This window comes from Culex quinquefasciatus, chromosome 2, assembly GCF_015732765.1.
Source record: "Culex quinquefasciatus strain JHB chromosome 2, VPISU_Cqui_1.0_pri_paternal, whole genome shotgun sequence".
Classification (NCBI taxonomy): domain Eukaryota; kingdom Metazoa; phylum Arthropoda; class Insecta; order Diptera; family Culicidae; genus Culex; species Culex quinquefasciatus.
In genome coordinates this window covers 82,104,326-82,120,890 of record NC_051862.1, presented here as the reverse complement: position 1 = coordinate 82,120,890, position 16,565 = coordinate 82,104,326, and the positions used below count along the sequence as shown (strand labels likewise).

Below are 16,565 nucleotides of genomic sequence, written 5' to 3'. Positions count from 1 at the left end.
TTCGATGATTTTTAATTAAATGAATTACTCACGAAAAAGATAACAATGTCTTTTGCCACTAACCGATTTGTGGAGTATTATTTTGTCATCAAGGTCAACTCATTTGCGTTTTTGTGATGGGCCCGAAAATCTTCAAAATCTGGCATGCCTGCCATCGGCAGTCGCATACGTGTACTTTGTACACACTTTGTATGAAACGCCAAAACACGTGACTTTCAAAAGGTAAAAAACGTGATATCTCAAGAAATGTTTAATTTTCCCTATTTTTGATTGAATTTAATGTAAAGCAATCGAATGCAATTGTCTGTTTCCCTGAAGTGCTCGTCCAAAGGGTTAACATGCATTTTAAAACTTCAAGCGTGAAATTTTGATATGCAACACTGGCACTGGCAACACTGTAGTTAAATTTTGAGTACGCCATTGGACGCTACGTCAAAAAATCGTCAAATTTGTTTTCCCAAAAGTTGACTTTTTAGTATTTTTTCTCTTAGGAAAATGCATTTAAAAAATTAGGCTTTTCAAAAAACTAGCGCGGGGGTGGACCAAATGTCACCAAACTTTGGATTCTTTGTTTTTGGGGCAAAAACAAACCCCGTGCCAAATATGAGCAGATTTGGTGAAGGACGATGTTGGACGTGTGGTCACTTGGGACGGAATGACCGACTTCTCACTTATTTGGTTGTTAAACTTCTTCTCGTTGCTAGGCGCATAAAGTTGATCGAAGAATACATTCCTAACATTTTTTATTCTCCTAAATGTTTTTTGTTTTTCTGGTTATGTTAATAACATAACCACCAGCCACTTTTTTTTGAAATTGAAAAAAAGTGGCTGGTGGTTATGTTATTGACCAGAGTTACAAAGTGAATTTATATAATTTTTATATGAAGGCTTCCCAAGTTTTGAGAAGAAAAAGTCGGAAAATACCTCAGATTACTATTACAATTAAACATTTAGCTGAAAATTTCTTTCATTATTAAAGACAGCGTTCACAAAGTTTCATCCAAATTAAAAAAAAATACGTTATTCTACAGAACTACCCTGGCGTCATGGAAGCTACAAAATCATAAAAAAAAATAAAAAATCATAAAACCAAATGAAATATGCTACAATTCAAGTGAACTCAAGCAGAACGAGCGTGCGTCCTTCCAGTGCTCTAAATACACTTCATCTGCCGTACCTTGGTTCACGGCCGGGAACAGATGGCCGGGGATGGCCGCGGTCAGCGCGCACAGGTCCGTCATCAGGCTCTTGTCGCCGGTGTGCAGCCGCAGGTGAAGCGCCAACGCTTCCCGGCTGTTGAAGGCACTGCCACACTCGCGGCACGCGTACTGTGGCCGCGGCGACGTCTCCGGCGAGCTCTGGCCGGTCGAGATGGTCGTGATGATGTTGCCGGTGTTGACGTCCTGCACCTGCTGTTGCTGCTGGTGGTGCTGCTGAATCTGCTGCACCTCGATGTGCTGCTGCTGGGCTTGCTGTTGCGCTTGTTGTTGGGCCTGCTGTTGGGCTTGCTGTTGAGCCTGCTGTTGGGCGGCCTGCTGGGCGGCGGCTTGCTGCTGAGCTGCCTGCTGGGCGGCGGCCTGTTGTTGTGCCTGCTGCTGCTGCTGCTGCTGGGCGTTTGTCGTGACCACGGTGTTGGTGGTGATGATGGTCGTGTTGGACGAGTTCGGGTTGACGCCGCCGTGCGTTAACCGGTTGTGCGCGTTCAGCTCGGACTTGGTGCGGAAGCCTTCGCCGCACGCGATACACGGGAACGGCTGGTCGCCGGTGTGGATTCTCATGTGCGCCGCCAGCGTCCTCTTCTGCAGGAACTCCTTACCGCACAGCGTACACGAGTGCGGAATGCGCCCGTGCAGCTTGCCGTGGTTCACCAGCTGGAACTTGCGCGGGAACGTAGCCCCACAATCGGGGCACACGAACGGATTAACCGACCCGTGGAACCGCGAGTGCATCACCAGGTGCTCCTTCTGGGCAAAGCTCTCGCCGCAGTCCTCGCACACGTACGGACGCTCTCCGGCGTGGAACTTGCTGTGCGTGACCAGGTGACGCTTCAGCGGGAACGAACGGCCACACTCCTGGCAGACAAAGGGCCGCTCCCGGCTGTGGACGCGCGAGTGCGTCAACAGATGATGCTTCAGCGTGAAGCTCTTCTTGCACTCCTGGCACTGATAGGGCCGGTCCGTCGAGTGCAACAGCAGATGGGTGTTCAAGCAGTGCTTGTGGGCAAAATCTTTGCCACAGTGGACGCACACGTGCGGTCGTTCACCTACAATTGGGAAGAGACGACGGGCTCGATTAGATACCTGCTGCTACTAACGACCGGACGGGACGACGATGTTCGACGGAAGGCCGCCCAGCGCGTGCTGCAACTTACCGGTGTGAACCCGTGCGTGGGTCGTCAGGTGGTGCTTCAGCAGGAACGATTTGCCGCACTGGTCGCACGAGTACGGCCGCTCCTTCGGGACCACGTTCGGCGTGGGCGTGTCCGACTCCTGCTGGACGTACTCATTCTGAGGGATGAAAACGGGAGAATCAGTTCCGAAATCTTGAATATCTTGAGGAATCAACTTACGTAGTCAATTTCGACCGCCTCGAGCTTGGGCGAGATGCTCAACGTGGGTTCGATCTTGAGCTGGTGTGTCGAGGTGGTGGCCTGCGAGTCTTCGCCCTCCTCGAGGCCCTGGATCACCTTCTGGACCTGGACGGCGATGGCTGTGGAAGGTAAAAGAAAAAAATGTTTTATTACTAATACTCGTTAACATTTCCTAAGAACTGCATTCTGACGTGGCGGGCGCCACTATTGTCCAGAATAACGTTATTATTTCAAATTAAAATTTTTAAAATTTTAGAATTTTAGAATTTTAAAATTTTAGAATTTTAGAATTTTATAATTTTATAATTTTATAATTTAAGAATTTTAGAATTTTAGAATTTTAGAATTTTAGAATTTTAGAATTTCAGAATTTTAGAATTTTAGAATTTTAGAATTTTAGAATTTTAGAATTTTAGAATTTTAGAATTTTAGAATTTTAGAATTTTAGAATTTTAGAATTTTAGAATTTTAGAATTTTATAATTTTAGAATTTTAGAATTTTAGAATTTTAGAATTTTAGAATTTTAGAATTTTAGAATTTTACAATTTTACAATTTTACAATTTTACAATTTTACAATTTTACAATTTTACAATTTTACAATTTTACAATTTTACAATTTTACAATTTTACAATTTTACAATTTTACAATTTTACAATTTTACAATTTTACAATTTTACAATTTTACAATTTTACAATTTTACAATTTTGGAATTTTGGAATTTTAGAATTTTAGAATTTTAGAATTTTAGAATTTTAGAATTTTAAAATTTTAGAATTTTAGAATTTTAAAATTTTAGAATTTTAGAATTTTAGAATTTTAGAATTTTAAAATTTTAGAATTTTATAATTTTATAATTTAAGAATTTTAGAATTTTAGAATTTTAGAATTTTAGAATTTTAGAATTTTAGAATTTTAGAATTTTAGAATTTTAAAATTTTAGAATTTTAGAATTTTAGAATTTTAGAGTTTTAGAATTTTAGAATTTTAAAATTTTAGAATTTTAGAATTTTAGAATTTTAGAATTTTAGAATTTTAGAATTTTAGAATTTTAGAATTTTAGAATTTTAGAATTTTAGAATTTTAGAATTTTAGAATTTTAGAATTTTAGAATTTTAGAATTTTAGAATTTTAGAATTTTAGAATTTTAGAATTTTAGAATTTTAGAATTTTAGAATTTTAGAATTTTAGAATTTTAGAATTTTAGAATTTTAGAATTTTAAATTTTGGAATTTTAGAATTTTAGAATTTTAGAATTTTAGAATTTTAGAATTTTAGAATTTTAGAATTTTAGAATTTTAGAATTTTAGAATTTTAGAATTTTAGAATTTTAGAATTTTAGAATTTTAGAATTTTAGAATTTTAGAATTTTAGAATTTTAGAATTTTAGAATTTTAGAATTTTAGAATTTTAGAATTTTAAATTTTGGAATTTTAGAATTTTAGAATTTTAGAATTTTAGAATTTTAGAATTTTAGAATTTTAGAATTTTAGAATTTTAGAATTTTAGAATTTTAGAATTTTAGAATTTTAGAATTTTAGAATTTTAGAATTTTAGAATTTGAGAATTTTAGAATTTTAGAATTTCAGAATTTCAGAATTTTAGAATTTTAGAATTTTAGAATTTTAAAATAAAAAAAATAATAAACGAAAACAAACTTTAAACTTACCAGCATGGTGCCCCTCGGTGTTGGTGGTGATGGCGTGCTGATTGTTGGCCGCAACGGCCGCCGCCGCCCGCTTCATCAGGATGTCGTTGCATTCCTCGGCCGTCAGCTGGATCGGCCCGAGCGGGGACATGAAGGCGGTCGCCGCGGACGAACCGCCGCCGCCGCCGCCGCCCGACGTCGTGGTCAGGATTTTCGCCTTCGAGTCGATGATTCCGTTCGCTAGGGCGGAATTAGATTGATCTGATGATGGTCCGGGGTGATTGTTTTGTTGTTTGAATTTACAAGATTTGTTTTGTTTATTTTTGTTAGCAGGGGTTAGAGGAAAAAAAGAGAAGAAAATCCACTTTAGAATACACAATACACAACCAACCACAACAATTCTAAAGAGGCTACTACTGCGCGTGTAAAAGTTTAAAAAGCGTTAAAAGCATAGAGTCCAGAAAGAACCTACAAGGAAAGCCGGAAACTCGGTCGATTACGGCGAAAACACTTATCGAGTGCCACCCACAGAAAAGAGGAAAACCGACCTTAAAATATGTATGACCACCCAACTAGAAACCGAGAACAGCTTTCTCAAGCAAACTATTCTTTTTGTGTAGGTTCAAGTTTTTATCGTCTGTGCATCGTCGTCGTCATCGATGGAAAATCAATACTGACGCGGCGGTGGTGGAGGCGGAAATGAAGGAAAAAGACCAACTGCTCCCTCACCAGAACAGGAAAAACCAGAACAGGAAAAGAGGTCGTTTTTCTCTCAACTGTGAAACCATTTCGACGTTGCAACGAAGCATGGTGACGTGCGATTTGATTAATCGCGGAAAGTTAAGCGGATATATATTTGAGTAAGAATGGAAGGGAAAACTTTGGTTTTCCGCGGACTTTCATACACATTCATGAGATGAGTCATGATTAAAAAAGATTTTTAAGGTTAAATCGAGCTATCAAAAATAGATTCCTCAACAAATAAGCACGTTGCATATATTTTGGAAAATTAACAAATTTTCTTCATTTGCCCTTTGAAAAACGAAAGCAAGAACATCAATTTAAAATTCGGTTGAATCATTTAACAAAATTGCTTTTACATTAACATTGCAAGTGACAATAACTCTACAAAGTTATATCAAAATGACTAATTATTTCGAAATTTTTCGACTTGAGTTATTATTGACAAACATTTTGTTCAACCACAACTTAAATTTCAAAAGGGTTTAAATCATATCCAGACTTGATTATCCGAAGGCCTCGGAAAAAATCACTTCGGATAATCGAATAGGGTAATTCTCCGCCAACTCACACAGCAGTTGCCCCGACCCCTCTTCGATTTGCGTGAAACTTTGTCCTAAGGGGTAACTTTTGTCCCTGATCACGAATCCGAGGTCCATTTTTTGATATCTCGTGACGGAGGGGCGGTACGACCCTTCCACATGCGAAAAAGAGGTGTTTTTCAATAATTTGCAGCCTGAAACGGTGATGAGATAGAAATTTGGTGTCAAAGGGACTTTTATGTAAAATTAGACGCCCGATTTGATGGCGTACTCAGAATTCCGAAAAACGTATTTTCATCGAAAAAACACTAAAAGTGTTAAAAATTCTCCCATTTTCCGTTACTCGACTGTAAAATTTTTTGGAACATGTCATTTTATGGGAAATTTAATGTACTTTTCGAATCTACATTGTCCCAGAAGGGTCATTTTTTCATTCAGAACAAAATTTTTCATTTTAAAATTTCGTGTTTTTTCTAACTTTGCAGGGTTATTTTTTAGAGTGTAACAGTGTTCTACAAAGTTGTAGAGCAGACAATTACAAAAATTTTGATATATATACATACATTTTACGAAAAAAAAGTTTTAAAAAAGTTGGTCGTCATCGATCATGGCCGTTCATGGTCACCCGCGACAGACACGGACGACGAAACAAAGAGAAACGCAAAAAGTAACTTTTTCAAAACTTTTTTTCGTAAAATCGCGATAACTTGTGATGTTTATAAGCAAACCCCTTATGTCTATATATCAAAATTTTTGTAATTGTCTGTTCTACAACTTTGTAGAACATTGTTACACTCTAAAAATAACCCTGCAAAGTTAGAAAAACACGAAATTTTAAAATGAAAAATTTTGTTCTAAATGAAAAATGACCCTTCTGGGACAATGTAGATTCGAAAAGTACATTAAATTTCCCATAAAATGACATGTTCCAAAATTTTTACAGTCGAGTAACGGAAAATGGGAGAATTTTTAAAACTTTTTAGTGTTTTTTCGATGAAAATACGTTTTTCGGAATTCTGAGTACGCCATCAAATCGGGCGTCTAATTTTACATAAAAGTCCCTTTGACACCAAATTTCTATCTCATCACCGTTTCAGGCTGCAAATTATTGAAAAACACCTCTTTTTCGCATGTTCAAAAATGGAAGGGGTCGTACCGCCCTCCGTCACGAGATATCAAAAAACGGACCTCGGATTCGTGATCAGGGACAAAAGTTACCCCTTAGGACAAAGTTTCACGCAAATCGAAGAGGGGTCGGGGCAACTTTTCCCGATTTCGTGTGAGTTGGTAGAGAATTACCCAATAACGAAAAAACATTTTTTTTTCGTTGGCTTATTTTTGATTGTCGAGCTGAATTACGCTTAAGTGATTCAAAAATTTAAAATCCAAGATAGATGCCAAATTGGCGGTGATGAAATATCGAAAATTGCAATTTGTTTTGCTTTCCTCACTGAGAAAAGGCTATAAAATCACTCAGAAAATTAACTTTCTAATTTGACCTCCTAGACCCTTGACTTATACTTATCGACTCATAATCAAATTCCGAACAAATGACTGTGCGTGTGTGGGAATAAGAGGTGGGCAAAACCGCTCTTTTTTAGGAGCCGCTCATTTGAAAGAGCCGTTCTTTTGAACGGTTCTTTCGCTTTTTTTTTAAATTTTTTGATAAAAAGGTTATTTTTTAGAATGCTATGGTTTTCAAAGTTATTTGACATTGGACTTTTATAAATAATTTGATCTCTATGTCAAGATTTCTATTCGAACCAAAACGTTGAAATAATTGAATGGCATCCAAACTCAAATCTAGGATTTTAAAGTTTTCGCTATCAATTTTAAAATTGCATTTATTTTCGACAAATTTGAAGTAATGCATTTTATTTGGAGAAAATATTCTGTGAACTCTTTGATATATTCTTATTTAATCGATTAAGTCTTTAAACGCTAAAGTTTAATCGGACAAGGGAATTTTTTTTCCTAAAGTAGATGTTTGATAATATTTGACCTGTTAAACAGTTTTAAGTGCTCAAATTTGTATTTTGGTAACACATTAATTTATAATTAGTTTTACAATGATTTTTTTTAAATTTTGTTCAGAAAATCATTTTTTTTTTTGAATTTCAAACAAAAGTAGGAAACTGAAAATGAGTTTAAATTTTTTTAAGTGGTGTTTGCCAGCAATTTTATTTTGGGATTATTTTTTATAATTGCATTTTCAACTCTCAAACATAAATTTTATGCTACAATTTGTTCGAAATTCAATAAATTATATTTATAACAAGTTTGAAAATCATTCCATCTTGGAATGATTCTGTCAAAAGCCCGAAGATAAAAATGAACCGCGGTTCTTTTTTTGTGAGCCATGGTTCATTCGCTCTTTTCAGTGAACCGGCTCTTTGAGCGGCTCGCTCTTTTTTTACCCACCTCTAGTGGGAATGTTGATAAAAAATATGCACTAGATTTTCTTGGCTTTGGCTGAATGAATTTTGCCCGGATGTGGTCCACTCGGTTCACATTCAGGTCCTACAGCTTAAAAGTTATGATAAAAAAAGCTATTTAGACGACTACAAAAAAGGATGATTTTCAACATAACCTCAAAAGGTTGGGTCTGATCGCCACGAAAAAGTCGTGTAGAGGGATGCCATCTTCTTAAAATGCGGTGTCTGTATATTCTTGACAAAAAGTCTGTAGGTAGTTTGATTTTTTTTATCCATAACATATTTTTATTGGGACTCACTCTATAAATGAAAGGAAGGCTCCAACCACCTAAAGGTGAATTAAGTAACGTTTTTAATAGGCAATCAACTCTTCCAATTATCTTAAAATGGGGTCGCAGAACTCAAATTTGATGTCTAAAACAAGAAAATAAAATAAAAAACACGAAACAAAAATGTTTTGTTTCCTAATTCGATTATCCGAAGTTCCATAAAAAACCGAGTCTGGAATGTATTTGGCTCTATCTAAATCTGATAATATTTTTTCAAAAAGTTGAGCACAAGATATTGCAAACCAATATCTCAGCAACCAAAAATCGGATCAAAAATTTTCAAAAAGCAAATTGTAGAGATTCTTCTCAGTTTTTTATTTATTTATTTCAGAAATGAACAAGAAAACCCCTATTAAAAAAATAAAAAGGACAATTTTGTTAAATAATTAAGCCAAAAAAGGCTTTGGCAAAAGAATTGTGCACTTTTTCACAATTTTACAAAAGTACTTTTCGATTCAATTTAATTTTACATCTAAAATGTTATTTAAATTTCTAGTTTTATTTGAAAAAAAAAAGATTCTATATGCTATTGTGTTTCATATATTTGTTGGACCTAATAAAAAAAAGTCTGGAATTGTTTTGTGCCAATATTTTTCCAAATAATCATAACTTGGCCTAAAACAAAACATCATAACCTTTAGCTCAAAAGTTGGAACTTTTTGTCAAATAAAACACAAAAATTAAGGGGTCAAGGTTATGGAAAAAGAGAAAAATTGTGATAAAAATTAACTTAAAAAATAATATATAAAAATAATATTTTTTTTATTGACCATTGTTATTTGGTTCTTGAATTTCCAATGTTGTGAAAGTAACACCGTAAAACAACCCGTTTCCTTTTACACCAGTTTCCTTGTAGGTTCCTTAGTTACACAGACAAAAAAATCAATTCTCGTAATCGTGAATTAAGTTCACGAATGTGAGAACCACGAAGGAATTTATTCATGAGTACGGTGCATTTGCACTATAAACGTGAATATATTCCTTCGTAGTTCTCGCATTCGTGAATTTTTTTCACGATTTTGAGAATTGATTTTTTTCTGTGTAAGCTTCTTAATACTAGTTTTTGCAACAAGTTGCAAAAAGAAGATTTTTTCGGCACGAGTTGTACATTTATCAAACGAGTTTTACCGAGTTAGATAAATACGACGAGTGCTGAAAAATTCTAGTTTTGCAACGAGTTGCTTACTAGTAGTTTATGCAACAAGTTGCGAAAAGAGGATTTTTTCAGCACGAGTCGTACATTTACCCAACGAGGTTCACCGAGTTGGATAAATACAACGAGTGATGAAAATATCAAGTTTTGCAACGAGTTCCATACAACGTTTCTTGCAATTCCGAAAACACCTTTTGAACAGAATGAAAGGATAAATGTCCATGCATGTAGAACTTTTCAGCATTTGTTTTGAAAAGGGTTACTATTTGATTCTGTTATTTTTGGTACAGAAAAGTAGGTTGTTTCGTCGTTCAAGAATGACCCCGAGCAGACGGAAATAACGTGGGAATAACATTTTTTGTTATTTGAAAATACTAGGCCAATAACATTTTATGTTATTTATAACAAGATTTGTTATTCGCCGTTATGATTTTTTTTGTTATTGGATTGTTATTGTAATAACAGACTAATAACATTTTGCGTTATTCTTCGAACAAATCTTTGTTATTCTTTTTTGTTATTTTAACAACTAATCCGATCATCCCAATAACAGTTGGAGTTATTCTTCCATAACAAAAAATGTTATTCCCAAGTTGTTTTGACTTTCAACCAATATCTGACCAATAACAAATTTGGTTATGATAACATAAACTGTTATTAGACTCTTATGCAATAATGGATTTTGCAAGAATATTCCATAACATTTTTTGTTATTTTAACAGTATTTGTTATTGAAATGGCATGAATTTTGTTATTACCGTCTGCCCGGGACAGGAAAAGTAAATAGTTTCACGACAGAATTGCAAAAAAACATTTTTTTTTATTATTAAGAAGATGTACTCACTTATAACTTCATGTTTCTTAACTCCGGGATGTTGTGCAACGGTTGTTCCACTGGTTGTGATGATGCTTTAAAAGGAAAAAAAGAAACAGATTTATAGTTATAAATCACGTGATTCTAAAAGCTTCAACTCACCGCTGCGCGCCGCCCTGCTGGAGCGCGGACGGATCGTTCACGACGATCATCCGCCGGACGCCCTTGTTAGCGTGCGTGATCGTCCCCTTGGCATCCTTCTGCACGATAATACTGGCACCGTCCGGCAGCTGCAAGTATGGCATCTATAGAGATTCAGGTTCAAGTTCCGGGGTTGGGGTTGGTTGGTGGGTCACACACGTGGATGGCGATGGCGATGGCGTGATTTTGGTGATGAATTTGGTGGTGTTTTTTTTTTGTTTTTGAGGGTGTGACAAAAACGACGCAACAAACGGAAGCACAATCAATCAAATACATGGTGTGGGAAAAGAAAAAAGAGAGAAAAATAAGCAAACATGTGGTAAAACAGGTTGAGCTGATGATGAGCAGGGCTGTTCATATATGAAAGAGATAACTTTTTTTGGTAAGTTTGTTCGAATTGGGGTGCTGAAAAGTAAAACTTAAGGATGTACCAGTTGCGACCGAGATGGGACCAATTTTGTGATTTCTTCTAATATTTCTTCGTCTATTAAATGTATGTTCGATTAAAGAGCGCTCGAGATGAATGTGAAGAGTCCCACCACCAAACGCCAGACTGATATAGCAGCAACAACAACAAAACGGTGGTAAGTGTGAACATCCAAGCACAAACACACGTGCCGCCAGCTGCAACTCCTGTACGCACGTGTTTGTTTTGATTATTTCCTTTTTGCACCGTACTCACGTGCAGTGAAAAATGATGTGCACACTCACTCACTCTATTTTAATTTTTTTTTTTGCTAAAGTGGTAAATTATAACGTGTGACGTAGAGAAATGTAACGCACACATTGTAGCACACAATTATGAGCATGAAAAGTGAGTGTGAGTGCGCGCCAACCCCAAAACCCACCACCTCACGACCACCCCCCTGCGAACCGAGTAGGCATTGCTTTTGTGCTAGTGTTGTTCCTCTTCGCTGTGTTGTGCAACATGTGAAGCGTAAGCTGTCAAAATCAGCTGTTTATCATTATCGGCGCGTTTGTTTTGGTCCCGGCGTGTGCATCCTCTCCTTCACACACAGATTCTTGCAGCGACCTTGCCCGTGGGTCTGTGTGTGGACCCAGGGTGTGTGTGTGTGTGGGACCGTGCCACACTCACCGTGAAAAATTACCACTATGCTGGTATGCTGCGGAACAACAACACACGCGTACCAGTGCAAGAGGAGGAGGAGGATCTCGACGACCTTGACGAGGGAGAGGATGTCCTCCTACCCTGTCATGTCTCTGGTCCTTCGGAGGAGGACGCGACTGTGTGCCTCTGTGTGAAGCTGTGTGTGTGTGATAATCACGAGATTAGAACTTGAAAAAGGACGTTTACTAGTGTTAGAAGGTTTGAAGACATTAAAGGTATCTGCTAAGTTTACGAACCTCTTCCATTAATCTTCTTTTTTCTGAAACCAAGTTCTTCCTCAAATTGCAACAACCACACATGCCAACTTGACGCAACACATGTTGGTTGAAGATACAACATGTTTCTGCGTGCGTTTGTACACCCATACCGACAGCTAGAGGGGACCACGTGTGCGGCGGCGTCGCCGTCGTGAGAAAGTACGCGCCGAGTCTGAGGTTGTTGTTGTTTTAGTAGGCGCTGAAGAAGCCTATACTTCAACAGTCAAAGGCGTCGCGACGCCGTGCAGAATCAAAACAAACCAATACGGGTTGAAACTCTGGTAAATCTCAACGCGTACTAGGATCGAAGCAAGATTTGAGTAACGTCATGGTGAGAGTAAAAACTTGATGTAATTTATACAATTCGTGCCTGACTTAGTACACACAAAACAAGAATAAAGTCAGCACACGCAGAAAAACTAATAATAATGGTGTTGTGAGACATGGGAGAATGTGCGGCGAACGTGGTTGGACTAGTGTGTGGAAAATGTGAGCGCGATTTTGATCTCTACACGAGGTACAAATTTGTAGGACAATATTAGTTACGGCGCGGACTTCGGTGTGGAACCGGCTCAGATGAGGAGAGTCTCTTTTTGTTTGTCATTCATTGTTGATAATCGGACTGTATAGAAAAATCTTCATGGAAAGTCCTTCGCTGAAAGAAGTAGCTTCTCTCTTTCGCGAGATAGCGGTAAAATCCCTCAAGTTGGTTCAAAAGACGAATGAGCTATGAATCAGGTTCGAGATTTTCGAAGAGTTTTTCTTTTTCAAAATGAGTTTCACTTAGCTTCACTTTCTGAGAGAGAGAAAATCGAAAGAGACCGAGCCGCTCTTCTATCATAAAAGAAATATCAACAATGAATGCTCAAAGGTTTTCGGGAGAAATTCGGGAGATCGTTCTCACTCATACATTTACAGGTAAAATGTCAAAACTCTCATTTGCTAATTGGCTAATTAAAAACTGTAAACAATGTAAAAATTATCAAAACTAGTGATTCTAAGACAGTTTGAAGAGAGATGCATGAACAGTAGTAACTTTTCAATAGGGCGTAACCTTGAATGTAAACAAACATTCTATCCCGCTTACTCTAGTGACAGTTTGCGTTGGATGTGAGTGGGATAGGCTTGTTAACATCAAAGGTTAGCTTTGTATGCCCAAAAATAGGGATATCAACCCGACAAACAAATTTTACGAACCCCGGCCTACTATCGATACCGCTGTCGTCATCGTAAAACGAACGCGATTTAGCACTCAAATGCTAAACATTCCAAACACGAAATATTTCGTAAGTCACGTTGCTTCGGAGGAGAGTTGATGACTAACATAGGAGGTTGTGCTTGTTGGCGTCTTAAAAAAAAAACAAGCAAGTCCAACAATTGACACCTTTCCCTAAGCTAGAAACCATGATCTTTCAAGCTTAACGTGAAGACTTCCATCATTGTCATGATTTTTCGTTCAAAGATATAAATTTTGCGTCGCTTTCAATATTTTGACAAAATTCCTTCAACAAGTTGTTTAGAATAGTGCCCTACACATGCTGATTCCTTTTGGTAACGATAATCCCATTCCCTGTAAAGTTATTGAAACCGTCATTAATCAATGATTGCCAACTAAGACGTCAATGACTGTGCCCCAAAATTATATAAATTTTGAAGCACAATTGATTTAGATCAAAAATTCTTTCAGTGGTTTCAAGAAGGCAACAACTGGCACATGCTGATTCTTTTTGGTGCTGAAATTTGTCAAATTGAATTTAATACAGAATATTTTATAGTGATGATCAATTTTCTTCAAAAATGATCAACGGCTTCACCTTAATGTACCTTCTCCTTTTCAAGTTTTGTATTGAAATAAAACTTGCACAAGGGTCAGAACTTGAGTTGGGATTTGACGAAGCAACACTCTTTCAAGTTTGTCAGCAACTCTGACATTGAATGTCATAAATTCCGATTACGCACGATTCAATCTAACAAATTTATCTCCAAAGGTCATTTTCCACCAAAACCCCCATCGGAATGTTATCTCAACCAGACATCGAACAACGCCACAAATTTGTATGTGACCAGTAATGACTGCGGCCATCAGTAACTAGCGCCGTTGTACGTGCGGCGCTTCTCAGATAATGAAAAACGTGATCGCTTTGTATCGCAAAGCCAGTCGAGGTCATTACTTGGTATTTCACTCATTGGACCAGAACACGGTACAAAGCCGGACTCGTCGGACACAAGGATAGCTCGCCATTCAAATTTAATGAACCTTCAGGGGGTCCTGGCAACGGATAAAAGAGGAGCGCTGGTTATAATGCTATTTTATTCATAGGATCTATCACGGCGACGCATACAATTAGAAGCGGACGGTCCGGCTCTGAATGGGAAAAAGAAGCTCGTACCGCATCCTGACAAGTATTAATTTCCATAATGCTCTCGCTTCCCCGCGTTGGTCCGATGCTTCTGCCACAATCTCTCCAGAGGGTCGTCGTCGTCGTCGTCGTCGTGTTCCGAAATCACGAATGCAATTTATCATTGAAGCTGCCGCCGGCAGCGCCTTCACGTTCCGGATTTTAGCCACTGTACGAAAATTTCGCGCCAAAATACGCGATTTTCTTGTTATGTTAGCGATGTGTAAGAGTGGCGCCTACCGGGTTGGTTCAACTTGAACGCAAGTTGCGTTCAAGTTTTTTTCACAGTGTCCGCGCGTTTGCAGTGACGACGACGACGACGGCGGTGGAATGTTGAAGCCTTTGATGATGGGGAGTTCGTCGTACGATCCAGGATGAGAGTTTTCGCAATAAAAAGCTTCATCATGCTCGTTCGTTAGTAATTTCCTCTCTTCTTCGTTTCGGTGCAGACACCAGTACATGCAGGGTTCGTCCCGGACCTTCACCGGAACGCTGGCAGTCGCCTGAATGTATGCACGAACGTTGGCGAAATTGTGTGCTCGCAAAAAGCGAGCATGATTGTTCGTTCTGTTGTGTACATAAGGTACACACACACACAAACTCCCGCACAGATTCGGTGGGGGTGGTGGTGGTGGTTATGGATGTACCCTTTTGTCGGTACCAACACCATCCTCCCTGGGCATCCTGGGATAGTGTGGGTTGAGAGGTTTCTGATTGAGATATGCAATCTCTGGAATGGTTTGCTAAATATTGGGTTTCGCAAGCTGCACTTTTGAAAGTAGTTAGTATTCGCATTTTGTAAAGGAGGTATTACACTGCTGAAAACTAGACAAATAAACACATCTTTTTGCATTCGACAATTTTCCTGCCTATCATGTCATGCAATCCGCCAAACATAAAAAGGTGCGGTCCTATCTAGTTTAAAACAAAGCTTGATATAGTTTAATACCTCCTTAAGATTAGGCGATTCAGTGAATCAAAACAAACAAAAAGTGCATAACAACACTTGCAAATTTACTTTTAAAGAGTTTTGTATTGTTGTCATATAAAGCAGCATGGTGTGGTAGTGGCTAGACCCAACACTTCCTTGAGTGCGTAGCACCAAATTCATGCCTACACCACCCCAAGCATACATACATAACAAGCAAAAGCATGACGACGACGTCATGGCGCTCACACGAACATTAAAGTGCGCCCCGCTAATAACATGTACAGCAAGGCAGCGCCAGTTCAAACACAGACATCAAAAAATGGCGCTTCCGAATCAAAACACTTTACACATTTTTGTGTAGAGAGGCAGTAGGCCTTGTGTTGGGGTGCTGTGCATGGGAGAGTCAGGTGTGAGCGGATTTTGGCGCCAAAATGACGCCAATATATATTTTTATTGGCCTGAGCGAGGGTCTCGCCACTTTAAGGCAGGATGAATTGGGGTTGTTTGAAAGGACACAGATTTCGTGAGTTTTAGCATGTTATTGAAAATTATTTCAAACCGAAACATCACTTAATGTCAGCCGCCGGATCTGTTCAAAAGATGATACCTCAACAGGTAAAAACCACCTTTTGTTTTGAAAAGTATTTCCAGCAAACATCTCACAAGATATCAACAACAACCTACTGAGTGTAAACCATCGGGGAGACCAAAAACACGAACAAAGCAATTTTGCCGTAATGGAACCTTCATAGTTTGGACCAGTCATCATTTTTTAATGTTTGTACCGCGCGATGGTCGGCCATTATTACAGGTAAAAGATAGAATGACGTGATACAACGTGAACATCAACGCTGTGGTGTTGATGATCCGGGCTGACTTAAAAACAAGAACGAAGAGTCGCATTTGGAGACGGTGATCTTAGCGAGTTGCAGACTGGATTTCGTCATGTATATGTGAAGATAGTCCAGTATAGTGAATTACAAACAAGAACGAAGAGTGGAGGAAAAATTACAATTAAATAGTTTTGCATGTAAATTTTCCACAAATTATATTGAGAAACCATGTAATTTTTTTTTTCTGTTTGGTTTTCTAGTTTCCTGTAGATTTATAGATTTATAGATTTATTATTTTTTCCACATATAAGATTTCACTTTTGTGCTTAAAATAAACCCAATTCAAAGAATTATCTTTGCGAGCAACTTAACGCAGTATGCCTGGTCACGAGAAGAGGGGTAAACGATCCTACGATCTCCAAGGTGCATTTGAGTCACGGGATTCGACTTGGATGTTAGTATTACCATAGTTAGCGTTTTTGGGTTAATAACTTATTGAGTCCAGGGTGACCACTCAAATTCCATTTTCAAATTCCCGACTTTTTCCCGACTTTTTTCCAGA

At 38.0% G+C, this 16,565-nt stretch overlaps 1 protein-coding gene across 14 annotated transcripts in view; it reads right to left on the bottom strand.

Moving 5' to 3' along the window:
- Positions 1-16,565, bottom strand: part of LOC6043494 (zinc finger protein 135) — a 62,604-nt gene that overhangs the window by 16,545 nt on the left and 29,494 nt on the right. For 9 of the 14 annotated variants that reach the window (XM_038251335.1, XM_038251342.1, XM_038251343.1 and 6 more), the window contains exons 3-8: positions 10,416-10,558; positions 10,284-10,348; positions 4,261-4,500; positions 2,570-2,709; positions 2,372-2,507; positions 1,178-2,266 (exon numbers count right to left, since the gene is read on the bottom strand). In XM_038251335.1, the coding sequence (XP_038107263.1) occupies positions 1,178-2,266; positions 2,372-2,507; positions 2,570-2,709; positions 4,261-4,500; positions 10,284-10,348; positions 10,416-10,558 (1,813 nt within the window). The remainder of the gene's footprint in view (positions 1-1,177; positions 2,267-2,371; positions 2,508-2,569; positions 2,710-4,260; positions 4,501-10,283; positions 10,349-10,415; positions 10,559-16,565) is intronic. The other 5 variants (XM_038251346.1, XM_038251348.1, XM_038251341.1 and 2 more) reach the window with 4 other exon arrangements.